Source organism: Triplophysa rosa, unplaced genomic scaffold, assembly GCF_024868665.1.
Source record: "Triplophysa rosa unplaced genomic scaffold, Trosa_1v2 scaffold119_ERROPOS85440, whole genome shotgun sequence".
NCBI classification, from domain to species: domain Eukaryota; kingdom Metazoa; phylum Chordata; class Actinopteri; order Cypriniformes; family Nemacheilidae; genus Triplophysa; species Triplophysa rosa.
Genome location: NW_026634100.1, coordinates 55,537 through 70,711, shown reverse-complemented (window position 1 = coordinate 70,711; position 15,175 = coordinate 55,537). Strand labels below are relative to the sequence as shown.

Here is a 15,175-nt window from a genome sequence, read left to right as displayed (position 1 = left end):
GTGTGTGTGTGTGTGTGTGTGTGTGTGTGTGTGTGTGTGTGTGTGTGTGTGTGTGTGTGTGTGCGCGTGTGTGTGCGTGTGTGTGTGTGTGTGTGTGTGTGTGAACACCTCCTTCATCAGCAGAGATTGACCCTAATGTAAAACAGACGTGTCCGGTCATCCAGACGGAGTTGACCAAGATGGGGAGCTCGTCACATCATCCCAGGGGAGAGAGGGGATGGAAAAGGACAAACGTTTATTTTAACACAAACCCATCGGATGAGTTTTCCCACAGTCTGTGCCAAAGGTCCATCTTTAATAAACACTATAAAGAGAGACAGAATGAGTGTGTGTGAGCTCCAGACAGATAAGTATTTCACCCGAGAGAACGCTGCTTTATATTCTTTAAGTGCCGGTTTTACTTGTGTGTGTTTGTGGTTCTCTCACACACCCACGCTACACAAGTTCCCGCATACACACAGGAAGTGTGAAGCCCTCCAGCTGAAAGCAAAGAATAACATCATTTTTTTAATCTTTTCTTTTGAGTTTGGCTTGTTTCCCACACGGCAGTGTTGATGCTGAATTGATGTGTATAATCCCAGTGGAGCTCAGCAGATCCGCAGAAGGACCATCGCTCTCTGTCAGCTGATGGGAATTCTGGGATGTAGCTGCTGTGTTATGAAATGACACGTTAAGAGTGTTGGCGTGAGATCGGGATGTTGGGAAAGGTCATACGGGCACAACATTCCCATCCTAACACTCTCTGATGCACACACGCGCGCACACACACGTACACACTGTATCCTAAGATGTTTAATTAGTTTAAAACTCTATTATTTCAAAAGTTAATTTATTTTCTGGGTTTGAAGGAGAACTTGAATCTGAAGACACCGTAAGAAGTACAGCTGATGTGTGTTGCTCTGTCTTCTGTAGCAGTGTGTTCGCTGTTCATGTGTTTGAGTGAAAGTACATTACAGCTGATTTGATGTGTGTCTCGGTGTCTGCTGTAATGTGAATTATGTGTGTATCTCTGTAGTTCAGCACTCATTGTCCTCATGATCTGTGGGACAGTATAAAGGTTTCAGCATCACGCCTTTCAGTGTCGTGAAGCTCCTGCAGGTCTCTGACGCACACTAACCAGAGAGAGAGAGAGAGAGAGAGACATTAGTGTTCAAAGAGCTTCATTCTGCCTACTAACCTCCTCCTGAGCTACTAAACCTAGCTCTTCATATTCACACTCACTCTCTGTTTTGTGTTTAACCCGTCTCTCTCTCTCTCTGAAAGGGGTTTAGTTTCTTTCATGGCTGTGCTGTTTGGCAGTAGAATATTCCCTGCATTCATGTGCTGTTTATTAATGTCCCGGTGCTTTTGGACGTTTGGAGGACGCAGTTTACAAGGCACAGCTTACAATCATGATTTTATTTTCATGGACACTTTGACTTTCAGGGCTTTAAAAGAATATTTCTAGTCACACATGTACTGTAATGTTTCAGGATATGAACACAAGGCAACAGTGCGGTCTTATGGGTAATCATGAGTCCGGAGAGCTCCGAGGCCTCTGAGCGGGTCTCCTGTGTATTAGAGATCATGAGAAAGTTTTCTGAGAATACAAACTGCAATAACTGCTCATAGAGTGGGTGTAAGATCACTCAGCAGTTCTTGTCTGTGACCCTCCTGAGAGACCGACATCATTTGAAGAAGTATAATTTACATCTGGCCGCATAGAAGGGCTGTAAAGAGCGCTCTCACACCATTCATGTGGGCTGGTAGATTATTGCTCTGCTGAGATTTTTTAATGTCAAACAGACCATTATAAACATTCTCTTTTATTGGCTTGAATGGAAATGCTTTCAGATGGATTATATACTGTATGATATGTATATATTCAGAATGGGTTTATGTATGACTTATAGCAGATGTAGTTGACAGTCATTTACAAAAATGAATACTAACATTGAGAATCATTTTAAGTCAGATATGAAGAGTTCAGTGAGTCAGTGACCTGAGGACTTGCTCTAAATGAACCTTGAATCAGTGAGTTATTGACTGGAGAACTGCCGTTAGGATTGATCAGTATGATTTTTGAACCGATTCAGTAAAAGCAGGGGCGGTTCTTTGTACTGTACTTATGTACACTTCTTGAGTATCTGTACTTTACTTGAGTATTATTTTATATAGTACTTGTACTTTAACTTCACTACATTTGAAAGACAAATATCATACTTTTTACTCCACTACATTTAAAAAAGGTCCAAAAGTAGAAAATGGTTTCTATGCAGCGGGGTTTTCCTGTGTGCGCAATTTATCTGGTTTGCGATCTGCCAGGACCTTTCACTGTTGCCAAGTATTTCCGTTTTTTTATACTCGTGGTTTTCCGGCAAGCTTTGAATGGCCATTTGGCAGATTGGCAACTCTGGGATCTTCCCCGCTAAACTAACGTAAACGTAGGCGCTGCTACATTGTTGATAGCGCTCTAAAAAGGCAAATAGAACAATAAAAGATGAAAAAGGCACATGTTAAAGTGTTGTGTAATCATCTGTGGGTTACGATCAGTCAAAGATCTTAGAAACATTGTCATGAAAATGATCGGCTTAAATAAGCATCACATACACCTTGAGCTACACGTGCGCGTTAACTTCTGATCTGCTGCTATCTCATTTCAAGCGATTTGGAGAATGAATGATGTTTTTACTGAAGTAACTATAGTTGAAGTATTCCTGTTGAAATAAAAACAATAGAACCCTGCCCAAAATACAACAGAAAATGTAATGGTTTTAATGGTTATAATGGGAATTGTACTATGGATACTTGTTGTCTACTTGTATGTGATGGATTCTATTGGTGGGATGGTAAATCCTATTGGAATAAAACCCCAAACACACTACAAAGACGAATTTAATTAAAAAATCTCATTCTAATTCAAAAATTCATTGTTTTTTTTTCAGCAGGGATGGTATTTGCAGTAAAACCACAGTATCCACATATTTACCATTTTCTATATATAGGAACCATACTCCAATTAATAATCTTTAGTAAAACCACAGCAACTAAAAATAACATAGTTTCATTATACTAGCTATAGTTTATGTTTGTAGTTAAATTATGGTAATACAAATGGTAATAAATCCAACAAACACATGGCTTCTACACTTGACTATTTACAAGAACCTTACTACTTACTGGTAAATTGCTGCTAAAACTGGTAAAGGGAATATACAAAATAAAAGAACACTGCTCATAAATACATATAGGCCTAGGGGGTTAATGAGGATAATTAGGCTAAATGATCATACAGGATTATATCTAAACTAAACATATGTGTGCTAAACATATAAAGCTATTAAAGGAGTTGCTCACTGCAAAATTTGCCCCCATTGACTTTCCATAGTAGGAATAAAAATGACTATGGAAAGTCAATGGGGGCAAATTTTGAAGTGAACTACTCCTTTAATACAACTGATACTGTGAGCTACTCGGTGTATTCAGTAGGTTGCTTCAGAGGCATAAGGTATAGACATTAAAACAATGCACAACTGACATAAAGGAAATTTACTTTAATACTTGAGTATTACCCCTGATATTCCTCGTTTAGGCTTTTTTCGTTCACTGGGTTTTTTCCACTCGTCACGCCTGCACCTGTAAATCATTCCCTTCACCGCTGATACCTCGTTCCCCTAATTATTCTCGCACCTGCTCCCCATTCCCTCTCGTTAGGTCTCCTCTTTATTATCCCTCTGTGTGTCTTGTCCCGTGTCTGACCGTTGCGTGTTTATGCCAGTTCAAACGCTCTTGTTATTGTTTAGTCATAGTCTTAGCCACTAGTCTCAGTATTTGTCTGGAAGAAGTCTACTTGATTTTTCTTTGTCAAGCATAGTCTGTCCGCTTTTTTTCCCTGGTCTCCCCGCTATCACGCCGCCTCTGCATCTTCTCCCTCCCTGCAGTCCTCGTTGGCGTCCCAGGCGGTGATCAAAATGCAAAAAGGCAAAAATAAGTCCACAATGCACTAGCCGGCAACAGCATTCCTCCGTGGGGCAGGATGAGAGCGTCTGCTGGGGTTGAGAGGTGCACTGGAATGCGCCAATGATCCTCCGCAGACGTGAGATCGAAGAGTAGTCGACTCGGGGAGATCTCTCGACCCGAGACTCGCAATGCGAGAGAGGTGGGTGATGCCTTGGGAGGCTGCAGTGCTGGGACCGCGGGAACAGTGCCGGGTGGAGAGGAAGATTAAAGTCTGTTTTTTCCCGCATTTGAGTTGTTCCTTGTTGACCATGACAGTCCTGTATATTACTTGTGGTGTATTTGAGAGTCAAGCTTTAGGCTTCATTTACACATTTTCATAATTTTCCATTTGCAGTTAAAATGAAGAGAAAAATTCTAAGGACATAATGTCCTCTTTTAATAAGAAAACTAAAGATAATAGTCAAGGCTGGAGAAAGAAGATGCTTTTACACGAGTTTTTACACGAGTATTTAGTTAACATGGCATTCACATGAAAGTGTGCCAAAACCACATATATCACATGTGAAAATTTTGAAATTCCTGTCTTTTTTCTTTGTGTAAAGGAAATACCTGATAATGTGACTCATGTTAAGATGACTGCTTAAGTTGATTTTTGGATATCTTGTTTGTGGGTAGTTTTTCATTTATGTATTTTAAGATGCAGAAAAGTGCCTAAATGTTATTGTTGTTGTCATTGTTATTTTGACTATATACAATGTGTTGTGAAATAAATGACCATGGAACATTAATTTGAGCTGAACTTGTTTTATTAGCTTATTAGTTTATTTGGAGTAATACATGACAGTGAAAAATGACTGAAAATGAATCATGACACATGTTAGTGTGCCCCCTAAAAGCATAAGTGGCCCCTGCCTGCAACCCCAAGCCCCCCCCCCCCCCCAGTTACAGTAGTCTACAACCGCCACTGAGTAAAAGGAATCCTCTTGTTCATGAATTGACATTATCACGGCAAGTATTGGATTCTTCCGTTGAAAGTAATGAGGAAAGAAATGTTTTGATGAAATGTAGTGGAGTGTAACTGAGTGAAGTAAAAGTCTAACTCATCTTTTGTGAGTTAAGAACAGTTTTTCCACAGACTCCCTCAAAGTTTTCCTCCTCCACATCTCTGTGATTTGTTCTTCCGCCCGCTCTGCTTTTCCCAGCCTGCTTTTACAACCAGTCATTCAGTTTTAACTGTTTCCAGACCTTCCAAATAAATCCATTCCACCCCCCATCCTCATCCACCCACAACAATCCTGTCCGATCACCCCACGTCTCTCTCTGTGTGTGTTTATTTACTGACACACACACACATCCTGTGACCTCTGACCTCTAGTAAAGCAGCTCCAGTAGACCTGAATGTTTATTTGTGCTTTCGAAACATTGACAGACAAGAAATGCTAAAGTGGAGTATTTCTGCAGTATCTGCTGATGTCTGTTTATCATCGTTCCTCTTCCATTTTTTGACTAGAAAGCGTTTTAGTTGTGGAAATTATGAAAGTTTCAGCAGCCATCCTATTAGATTTCAATGATTCTGTGTTTTGTGTAATGAATGGCTGTAGATGCCAGCGTTTGTGAAACATGCTTGTGTTTGTGTGCAGTCAGGCATGAGTCTCTTTGTGTGAGAACAGATCCTTGTGTTCTTCATCTAGATGAAAGGGTGCGTTTATAATTAATACAGATCTGCAAGAATATTAAACATTAAACAATATTTTTATCAGGTTTTACCTGTTTATGTTTTAAGTTTTAATGATACCAAACAAATCATGGACTTCTTTTCACTCTGAAATAGATCTGGAGGTAAGTGAAAGACATTTGATTCTTTTGGCTGTGAGGTGATTTGTTTTTTTCTTTTTCTGCAGTTTAAAAGCATCCAGAATGACAAGTTTCACCCTCCGTCTGTTCCAGCTGACTGCCATGACTATAGGTACCAGACTAAACAAAGCCCAAGATAACTTCACAATCCACAGCTAACCAAAATAAACTCAAACTATTCCTGATGCTCTGTGTGTGAACATGGCTCTCCAGTTTTTGCCAAGTGGTTGATGTCCTTAGGGCAACATCATGTTGACCATTGTTTTTCACTTATCATTTCCCACTGATTTTAGGGGTAAGTTATGGTTAGGGTTTGGTGTGGGTTTAGGTTTTATTTATAAACATGTTGCCCTTAGGACATCAACCACTTGGTAAAATCAGGTTGAGCGTGTGAACATATAGATTCACGTGGAAAAGCTTTAAACTTCCAGCCCAACATCACGAGAATTTGTGGCTTTTAATAGAGTCTCTAGTGTTGCTCCAGATTTCTCTAGTATTTGAAGAAGTTGTATATGTGGAGAACAGAATCATGAATCTGTGAATGAGGCATGACAGACTCACAGAGCCTTTGAAATGAGACATTCTACCAGAAACGTTCATTTACTGTGACAGGGCCTGACAATTTAGCTCGTCCTCCTCAAAAAGACAAAGCTTAAAATCATACAATTCAATGACAGAACTCACCCTTGATCAGTGTCAGCTTCACCTCAGTCAAGTGATGTCATTTCCTCTAAGTCAAACCAAAGGCGTATTGCACACATTTTATGTTGAGTTTTATGTAAACGTGACAGGACTCACCAAAACAGGGGACAGTTGTAAAATAGCATTTATTTGTAGAATTTATGTATAATTTCATGTTTTTTTAATCAATTGATATGAATGATAACAACTTAAACTTCCTATTGATTGAGTTTTTTCCTAAATAAATCATTTTAGCATAACAAAACTATGATAGCTGTAGGTCCAATTTGGCTGAGGACAAGGACAAGGAAAGGATTTGTGATTTTCAAAAGTGTTTTTAATAAAGAAAAAATATCTGAGAACCTAATGAATGACATATTGCGTAACAGAACAACTCACAGAATTTTTTCAATGAAATACTTTTTGGATGAAATGTTCACTGTAACAGTTCAAGGTCAGATAATGTACGTTTCTGGTAGAATGTCCCAACAGCAATCCCATAATGCTTTGAGAAATATGTGTATTTATTTTACACTAGTAAGTAACATTGAGTGTTATTGGTAGAACAGCATTTTGCTTTGGTGAAGTGTGTTGGTACTGTATATCTGAAGTAAGGTGTGTGTTTGGCGTGCAGGCGTGATTCTGCTCTGCTCAGCTCTTGAAATCAATCCCAGCGTTCCAGAGGTCATTCTCTCCACAAAATCCTCTCTCAACATCACCTGCTCCGGCTGGGCAAATGTCACCTGGCGCTTCAAACGAGAGGAGAACGTTCCACACTTCCACATTAAAAACCAAAGTCCCACCTCCAGCGTTCTGAGTCTAGAGAATGTGACTTGGAGACACACGGGTGTTTATGCGTGTTCTGAGAACGGCACCAATGACACACGAGAGCTGACCGTTTTTGTGCCCGGTGAGACAATCTGCTTATGTCCATATTGAGCTCTAGTCTGTATAACTCACTCACTCACTCACTCACTCACTCACTCACTCACTCACTCACTCACTCACTCACTCACTCACTCACTCACTCACTCACTCACTCACTCACTCACTCACTCACTCACTCACTCACTCACTCACTCACTCACTCACTCACTCACTCACTCACTCACTCACTCACTCACTCACTCACTCACTCACTCACTCACTCACTCACTCACTCACTCACTCACTCACTCACTCACTCACTCACTCACTCACTCACTCACTCACTCACTCACTCACTCACTCACTCACTCACTCACTCACTCACTCACTCACTCACTCACTCACTCACTCACTCACTCACTCACTCACTCACTCACTCACTCACTCACTCACTCACTCACTCACTCACTCACTCACTCACTCACTCACTCACTCACTCACTCACTCACTCACTCACTCACTCACTCACTCACTCACTCACTCACTCACTCACTCACTCACTCACTCACTCACTCACTCACTCACTCACTCACTCACTCACTCACTCACTCACTCACTCACTCACTCACTCACTCACTCACTCACTCACTCACTCACTCACTCACTCACTCACTCACTCACTCACTCACTCACTCACTCACTCACTCACTCACTCACTCACTCACTCACTCACTCACTCACTCACTCACTCACTCACTCACTCACTCACTCACTCACTCACTCACTCACTCACTCACTCACTCACTCACTCACTCACTCACTCACTCACTCACTCACTCACTCACTCACTCACTCACTCACTCACTCACTCACTCACTCACTCACTCACTCACTCACTCACTCACTCACTCACTCACTCACTCACTCACTCACTCACTCACTCACTCACTCACTCACTCACTCACTCACTCACTCTCTCTCTCCTCAGATCCTGAGGCTTGGTTCCTCTACAACGATTACGTGATGGTGACTAAGACTCGTAAGGAGGGAACGATCCCGTGCCTGGTCACAGATCCACGGATAAACGTCACACTGTTGGAGAAAGACAGCGAGATGCCGGTGGAGGGCTCGTACAACCCCAGCGTGGGCTACACTGCCGCCCTGGAGGACAGAACCTATAAATGCAGAGGAGAGCTGAACGGCCAGGAGAAAGACTCCATCAGTTTCTACGTCTTCACTGTCATGGGTGTGAAATATCAACAACAACAATCTGTTTACATCTGAACTCTGTTCTTCAGCATTAAAGTGTATTGAGTTGGACATCACATTGCTTGTTTAATAGAAGACAAAAGTGCTTTTGTTCTCTCTTTTGCACACATGTTTTCAGCTCCTGAGGCTCTGGAACCCTTCATCAACGCCTCCAGAACTGTGCTGAAACAGGGCGAGACGCTGAACGTCAACTGTACCGTTCACGACGTGGAGCTCGTCTTCTTCTCCTGGAATTTTCCCAACAAAGATGTGAGTGGGATGAAAGCACGTCTCTTTGTTTCCAGTATTTCCCGTGAGAAGTTCCAAATGTTATTTCATCTCAAGATGTGCAGCCACACCTTGCTTCATGTTCATGTTTTTAAAGCAAAAGCGAAGGAGTAAAAATGATCAACAAATGTAAATGAAAACCATTCCTGGAGGGGGAGTCAGCTGCGTGACTAAACATCAGCTCAACCATCTTAGACTGATTCTTCATCTGCTGAAAAAGTGTTCATTGGTGAATGATGGCAGTGTTATTGCAGGTCTCAAACCACCAGTGAAATGTGCTCTTTAAGTGAGAATGGATGCATTGATTTCAACGGAAGAGTGTTCAGTTCTTCATGTTTTTCAGCCGCTCAGCATCACGTGTGACAGTGAAGTTCCTCTTGTTTAAACCAGCAGTAGGTTTATGATATTTCACTGATACTCAAATCTCTGACCCTCAGGCCGGGAATATTGAACCCTTGACAGATGTTCTGTCCTCAATGAGCATGCGCTCTTGTCTCAACATCACAAACGTCACTCTGGCCAGCTCTGGAGAGTATGTGTGTCATGCACATGAGGGTGTAGAGAACCTGAGAGCTTCAGCAAACATCACCATCACTGTTCTGGGTAAGAACTGCACATCAGAAATCAGTTATCCAGATGTTAGGTTTGAGAATAGTCCCCTGCCATCCTTTAGAATATTAACCAATAGATACGACTAATACTGTGTGTCTCTATATATGCTTAGATGTGTGAAAGTCAACAATGAGCTGAAGATGTGTGTTAAATGTGTGTGAGCCATCATGGAAACATTTACAGCTTCCAATATAAACCTTATATCAAGAGACACCTTCATGATGCGATTGATGCGAAGTGTGTGGCTACTTTTGAACTGAACTTTGATTCGATTCCTCGTGTGAACGCTCAGAGCAAACAGCGCAGGTGATCAATAAATGACCCTCAGAAACCACCTAGTAACACTCTCTAAAATTCTCCAAATACCTCAGCAACCATGTGACAGGTGCCTCGCAACCACCCAGGACATGAGGTTTGCGTGGGCAGAAAATGTAGAAATCTAGCTGCCATTGTAAATGTAAGTTACATCGATAGATGTATGATGACTGTCATGTTCTGTGTGCACACACCACACGTTTGAAATATGTGTGACAGTCATCTCTCTCTGTCTGTAGAGAAAGGGTTTGTGGATCTGAGATCTCATCTGGACAGAAACATGTCAGCGCAGCTCGATGAGAACATCGAGCTGAAAGTAGAGATGGATGCATACCCCAAACCCACCGTCCACTGGACCAAAGACGGAGGCGTTATTCACGGGGAGAACATGAGACAGACACACGAGACCAGGTAACCATCACTCCGCTTTAGAAATCCACTCCACAGGATTTTGTTCTAGAAGTTTCCTGGTGATCTGTGGCAGGTTCGTCAGCACATTGACCCTGGTGAGGATCCGACTGGAGCAGATGGGTCTCTACACTGTCAGTGCCCAGAATGAAGACGACTTTAAAAACATGACCTTTGACCTCGAGGTGAAAGGTGAGACATCCGTTTTCACACCACGCATCATTTCCTGAGAAAAACCAGCTGGCGCAATCATGGAGATTCACTTTATTTCCTTGTTTTATATTCAGCATGTCTTGTGTTTGACACTCACCACCTCAGCCCAAATAAACTCATTTCAAACTGTTGTGGAGAATTCTTTCTCTTTGATATTGTGTGTTTGTATGAATGACGCCTGCTGATGCCGTCTCTTCAGTTCCTCCTCAGATAACCCAACTCTCTGATCATCCGCTGTCGGGGAGGAGACTTGCGGTCATCTGTGTAGCGGAGGCCGTGCCGTCTCCCAGCATTCAGTGGTTCAGCTGTGACAGTATGCACAAGTAATGCCATCCGTCCTCATTCACACAAACACCTCCATCAGCATCACAAATCCAAACGAAGAGTCATTCTTACTTCTTTTCAAGCACATGAGATTTGAAACATCTCCGGTCATTGGGAGTCCGTGTCTCACATTCATATTCATTTTTCAGGTCACGTATCATATATTATTCATGGTTTGTTGACTCAGTGGATGGAAAACACAAGACTATTAGCCAACAGTGTGTGTAATGATTCTCATTCATGTTTCATAAGGCTTGTTTGAGAGATGAGTAAATGATGACATTGCACAGTTCTCTTCAGAAGCATCATAAACACACGCACACACGTCAGCGTGAGGAAGAGAACATGGTGGATGAGAATCTGAGTTCATATGTAACACTTCTGTATGAATAATGTAAAGCAGCTGTACGCACACACCTCGCAGCACAGTTCCTGTACGACTGAAGGGTGTGCCAGCAGATGCTATTGCCCGGGTTTGCAGATGCTCAGTGTTGAGTGCCACTCATGAGATGAATGAAAGGTTTCACATCTCATCCCAAACATGATAAACATTTATCTGCTATATAACTGTCACATGACCTCATCATGACGTATGATGTATGTTTCATTCAGTGAGCGGCATCTAATCATCTGAATAATGAGAGTAGCTGCTGTCAAATAAGACAACTTGAGGAATATTTTCTCTGACTGGAAACGAAAGGTCAAATCCAAAATACTTTGTGTTTTCTACACCGTGTGCTCTGTTAAACACTGAAGCATTTGAATATGTTAAGTCATAGATGTATTCCATGCATACAGAACATTTCAATGCTGTGCAGACTGCACTACACTGCAACGAACACTAAAAGTAGTATGCTAGTTTGCTGTACTAAACACAGTCATCGTGTCCTCTCATCTCATCTGAAGATGCAGTAACAGAAGTGCAGTATGGAGCCCTCTAGGGGAGGATCCAGAGAGCATCACCATCCAGACGAACATCACCTACAACAGCACACGCAAGATCCATCAGATTCACAGTCAGGTGACTTTCCTCCGGCCGCAGCTGCTCACCGTCCGCTGTGAAGCCAGAAACGAGAGAGGAGCTCGAGCCAGAGACATCAGACTGGTGAACAGCAGTGAGTACAACCTGTGTGTGTGTGTGTGTGTGTGTGTGTCAAACACAGAGTGACGCAAGCACACACATACACATAAACAGTCTGATATGAATATTTAGGTCTACATCCCCTCCCGTCATCTTCAGTCTGAACATGAGCAACGCCTGGTTGTTCCACCACAGCGAGGCACCAATCACTTGCAAAAACCTTTACTCATTCGGTTCCCCTGTGGTGGAATGAACTGCCAGCTTCCACCCCAACTGCAGCATCCTCCACAACGTTCAAAAAACGCCCAAAACACACCTAGGGCCAGTTGCATAAACATAGCCGCTAAGCTAAGACTGTGCCTTCGCAACTGGTCCCACTGACTAGCAATTAGTTAGGACTAATAAGTCTTACTTTTTAGATTTTAATTAGACCAATCTAACTTTTTATGTGACTGACTTAAAGAGCACATAACGTGAGATCATGAAAATGACATGTCATGCAGTGTGTAATGTTGCCGTGTTTGAAAGTAAGCAGTCTGCCAAGTTGTAAATCCGAAGGTGAATGAATAACAAAGTTATTGGCTTGGAAAAAAGGGAGTCGACTCTGAATCACGCAAACAAGTCGTCCCTAGTCCGATTCGCCAACCACCGCGGATATACGTCACCACATATAGTCCCACCTACGTTTTGCTAGGACTGCCCACGAAAACTTCACTCTTCTCCCTCAAACACTGTAGCTCGTGAGCCTCGTTCGCGGTAGACCAATCACAGCAGACTAGACCATCTGACCAATCACATCAGACTAGGCTAGCGGAAAGGAGGGGATTAGACAGATGAATCACAGAACGCATCATTTGAAAGTCAGTCAAGAAGTAAGGTAAGAATAACTGCCTATTATTACGAACTAATAGTGTTTTTACACCTTCTATGTTCATAAACTTGTTGTTGGACACTCCATAAACCAAAGTAGGACCTTAAAAATCCCTAGTTATGTACTCTTTAAAGAAGTTATGACCAGTCTTGAAGACAAAAATTGGATGAATAATTTGTAAGACTAGTCATAGCAGTTTATGCAACCGGCCCCTGTTCCGCATTTATTTGACTAACCAATAACTGTCTATGTTTTATGTCTCATTTAGAAAGGAATTTTCTCATCTTGTTCATTCTCTCCTTTGCTTACTCCAGCTTTAATCCTCCTATAGCATGGCCTAGTAAACTAACGTTACTGTTTAGCGTGTTGACAAAATGTTTATATGCTCTCCTACTTGTAAGTGGCTTTGGATAAAAGCGTCTGCTAAATGAATACATGTAAAATGGATCATAATGTAAGATGTATGTGTGTTGTGTGTCTGTCCAGCATTGTTCTCACAGGTTGCTGTTCTTGCTGCTGTTCTGGCACTGGTGGTCATTGCCATCATCTCCATCATCATCCTCATCGCTGTGTGGAGGAAGGTTAGTGACATCACATCCTGTTTAAGACCTGAGGCCCTCCTCTATTCGGGGTTTTCAAGATTTGATTTAGCATGAATTATCTGAAACATTATTTCTCTTTTGCAGAAACCGCGCTATGAAATCAGATGGAAGGTCATTGAATCGGTCAGTGTGGATGGACACGAGTACATTTATGTTGACCCCATTCACCTGCCGTATGACCTGACGTGGGAGATGCCACGAGACAGTCTGTTGCTGGGTGAGAACTCGTATATCAGTCTGTCTGTGTCAGCCTAGCAACCACTCAGAACACCTTAGCGACGGTCTAGCGCCTCTTTTCACGGCAGAGCCAACAGTTCTGTTGTCTTTTTATGTATCAATAAGTCGTAATCTGTTGGCGTGATGTTTCTTCAGGTCGTACGTTGGGTTCTGGAGCGTTTGGACGTGTCGTGGAGGCGACGGCGTATGGTCTCGGCCGTTCTCAATCCACCACCAAAGTGGCAGTAAAGATGCTGAAATGTACATGAGAAATTCTCTACAGCATAGAAAACGCACAACTGAACACAAACATGTATTAACTCATGATCTCTTGTGACCGCAGCGACCGCTCGGAAGAGCGAGACGCAAGCTCTGATGTCTGAACTGAAGATCATGAGTCATCTTGGTCCTCATCTGAACATCGTGAACCTGCTGGGTGCCTGCACCAAACAAGGTCAACAGTCACGGATCATGTTTTTTTCTCCCACACTTTTCTGTCAGTGATTGTTTCTGAAAGATCTCATGACCCAGTCCTGTAAAAGTCATAGAGATGATCGAGCGTGTCACACAGGGCCAGCCCAGCCTCTGTTGCTGCCGTAGGCAAGATTTTAGATAGTGCCCCTATACTATACAAAATAAGTAAATAAAAAAAATCAGAAAATTAACTTTTTTTAAAAGCAAAATTCATATTTATTTTAATATAACATGAATTGTGATTAACATAAATAGGAAGTAAATAAATAACAACTAAAAAATATTTGTAATAAAAAAATTCTAATTACGTACTCATTGTTTGAAAATAACGCTGAAAATAAAATAAAACTTTCTCAATAATACTGTAGTTGAAAATTAGAGCTCATAAAATGATTATTAGATTATTATTATTATTTAGATAAAGGTCAATGAGAACATTTTGCAAAGCTCTGCGCAAATGCTGTAGGGACACAAATAAAAGCTTATTGTATTGTTTTGATTTTCTTAAATAAATGGCATGGCCTAGTCACTGTGCCAGTAAAACAGCACGCTGTGTCAGTGTTACCAGTAAAATGGTTCTAAATAAGCAAGCTGCTCCGAGTGGGATTCAAACTTAAATCAGGCAATGAGTTGTGATTAGGAAGCAGGCGATTTACCACAAGGTCACAATCTAACACAAATCCTGGGTGCATCTCTTGAAGTCGGCAAGTGAAGTTTACCTGCACAGACCACACTAGCTGATCTCCGTTACACATGCATAATTAATGCGTTAAGATTATCAATCATAGACAGTTAATCATAATCGCGTCATGATGCAAGAAGCTGTTCACATGTCGCGTTGTTGCGCTCTCGTCTGGCGCCCATCTGGTCATTTGCGTCCTAGGCAACTGCCTATGTCGCCTATGCCACGAGCCGGCCCTGGTGTCACACATCACAGATCTCTGTATTCCCCTCAGGTCCGCTGTACCTGGTAACAGAATACTGTCGCTATGGTGATCTGGTGGATTACTTGCACAGGAACAAGCACAGCATCCTCCAGTACCACACTGACAAGAACCACATCGCCAACGGCAACAGCGGCCTGCTCTGTAATGATGCTGATGCAGTGGCAGGAAAGGAGTATGAGAACCTCATCATTATACACCTGATCTCTATCTTTTTTTCTGTTCTCATGTGATGTAT

At 42.0% G+C, this 15,175-nt stretch overlaps 1 protein-coding gene across 1 annotated transcript in view; it reads left to right on the top strand.

Annotated features, from left to right (window-relative positions):
* The window catches only part of pdgfrb (platelet-derived growth factor receptor, beta polypeptide), a 37,147-nt gene that overhangs the window by 14,691 nt on the left and 7,281 nt on the right, over positions 1-15,175 (top strand). Inside the window, exons 2-15 of the mRNA XM_057326632.1 lie at positions 5,841-5,905; positions 7,109-7,384; positions 8,330-8,587; positions 8,729-8,859; positions 9,315-9,480; positions 10,044-10,215; positions 10,289-10,404; positions 10,625-10,748; positions 11,656-11,864; positions 13,188-13,282; positions 13,388-13,520; positions 13,676-13,780; positions 13,863-13,973; positions 14,950-15,112. Coding sequence (XP_057182615.1) covers positions 5,857-5,905; positions 7,109-7,384; positions 8,330-8,587; positions 8,729-8,859; positions 9,315-9,480; positions 10,044-10,215; positions 10,289-10,404; positions 10,625-10,748; positions 11,656-11,864; positions 13,188-13,282; positions 13,388-13,520; positions 13,676-13,780; positions 13,863-13,973; positions 14,950-15,112 — 2,108 coding nt within the window. The 5' untranslated portion in view covers positions 5,841-5,856. The remainder of the gene's footprint in view (positions 1-5,840; positions 5,906-7,108; positions 7,385-8,329; positions 8,588-8,728; positions 8,860-9,314; positions 9,481-10,043; positions 10,216-10,288; positions 10,405-10,624; positions 10,749-11,655; positions 11,865-13,187; positions 13,283-13,387; positions 13,521-13,675; positions 13,781-13,862; positions 13,974-14,949; positions 15,113-15,175) is intronic.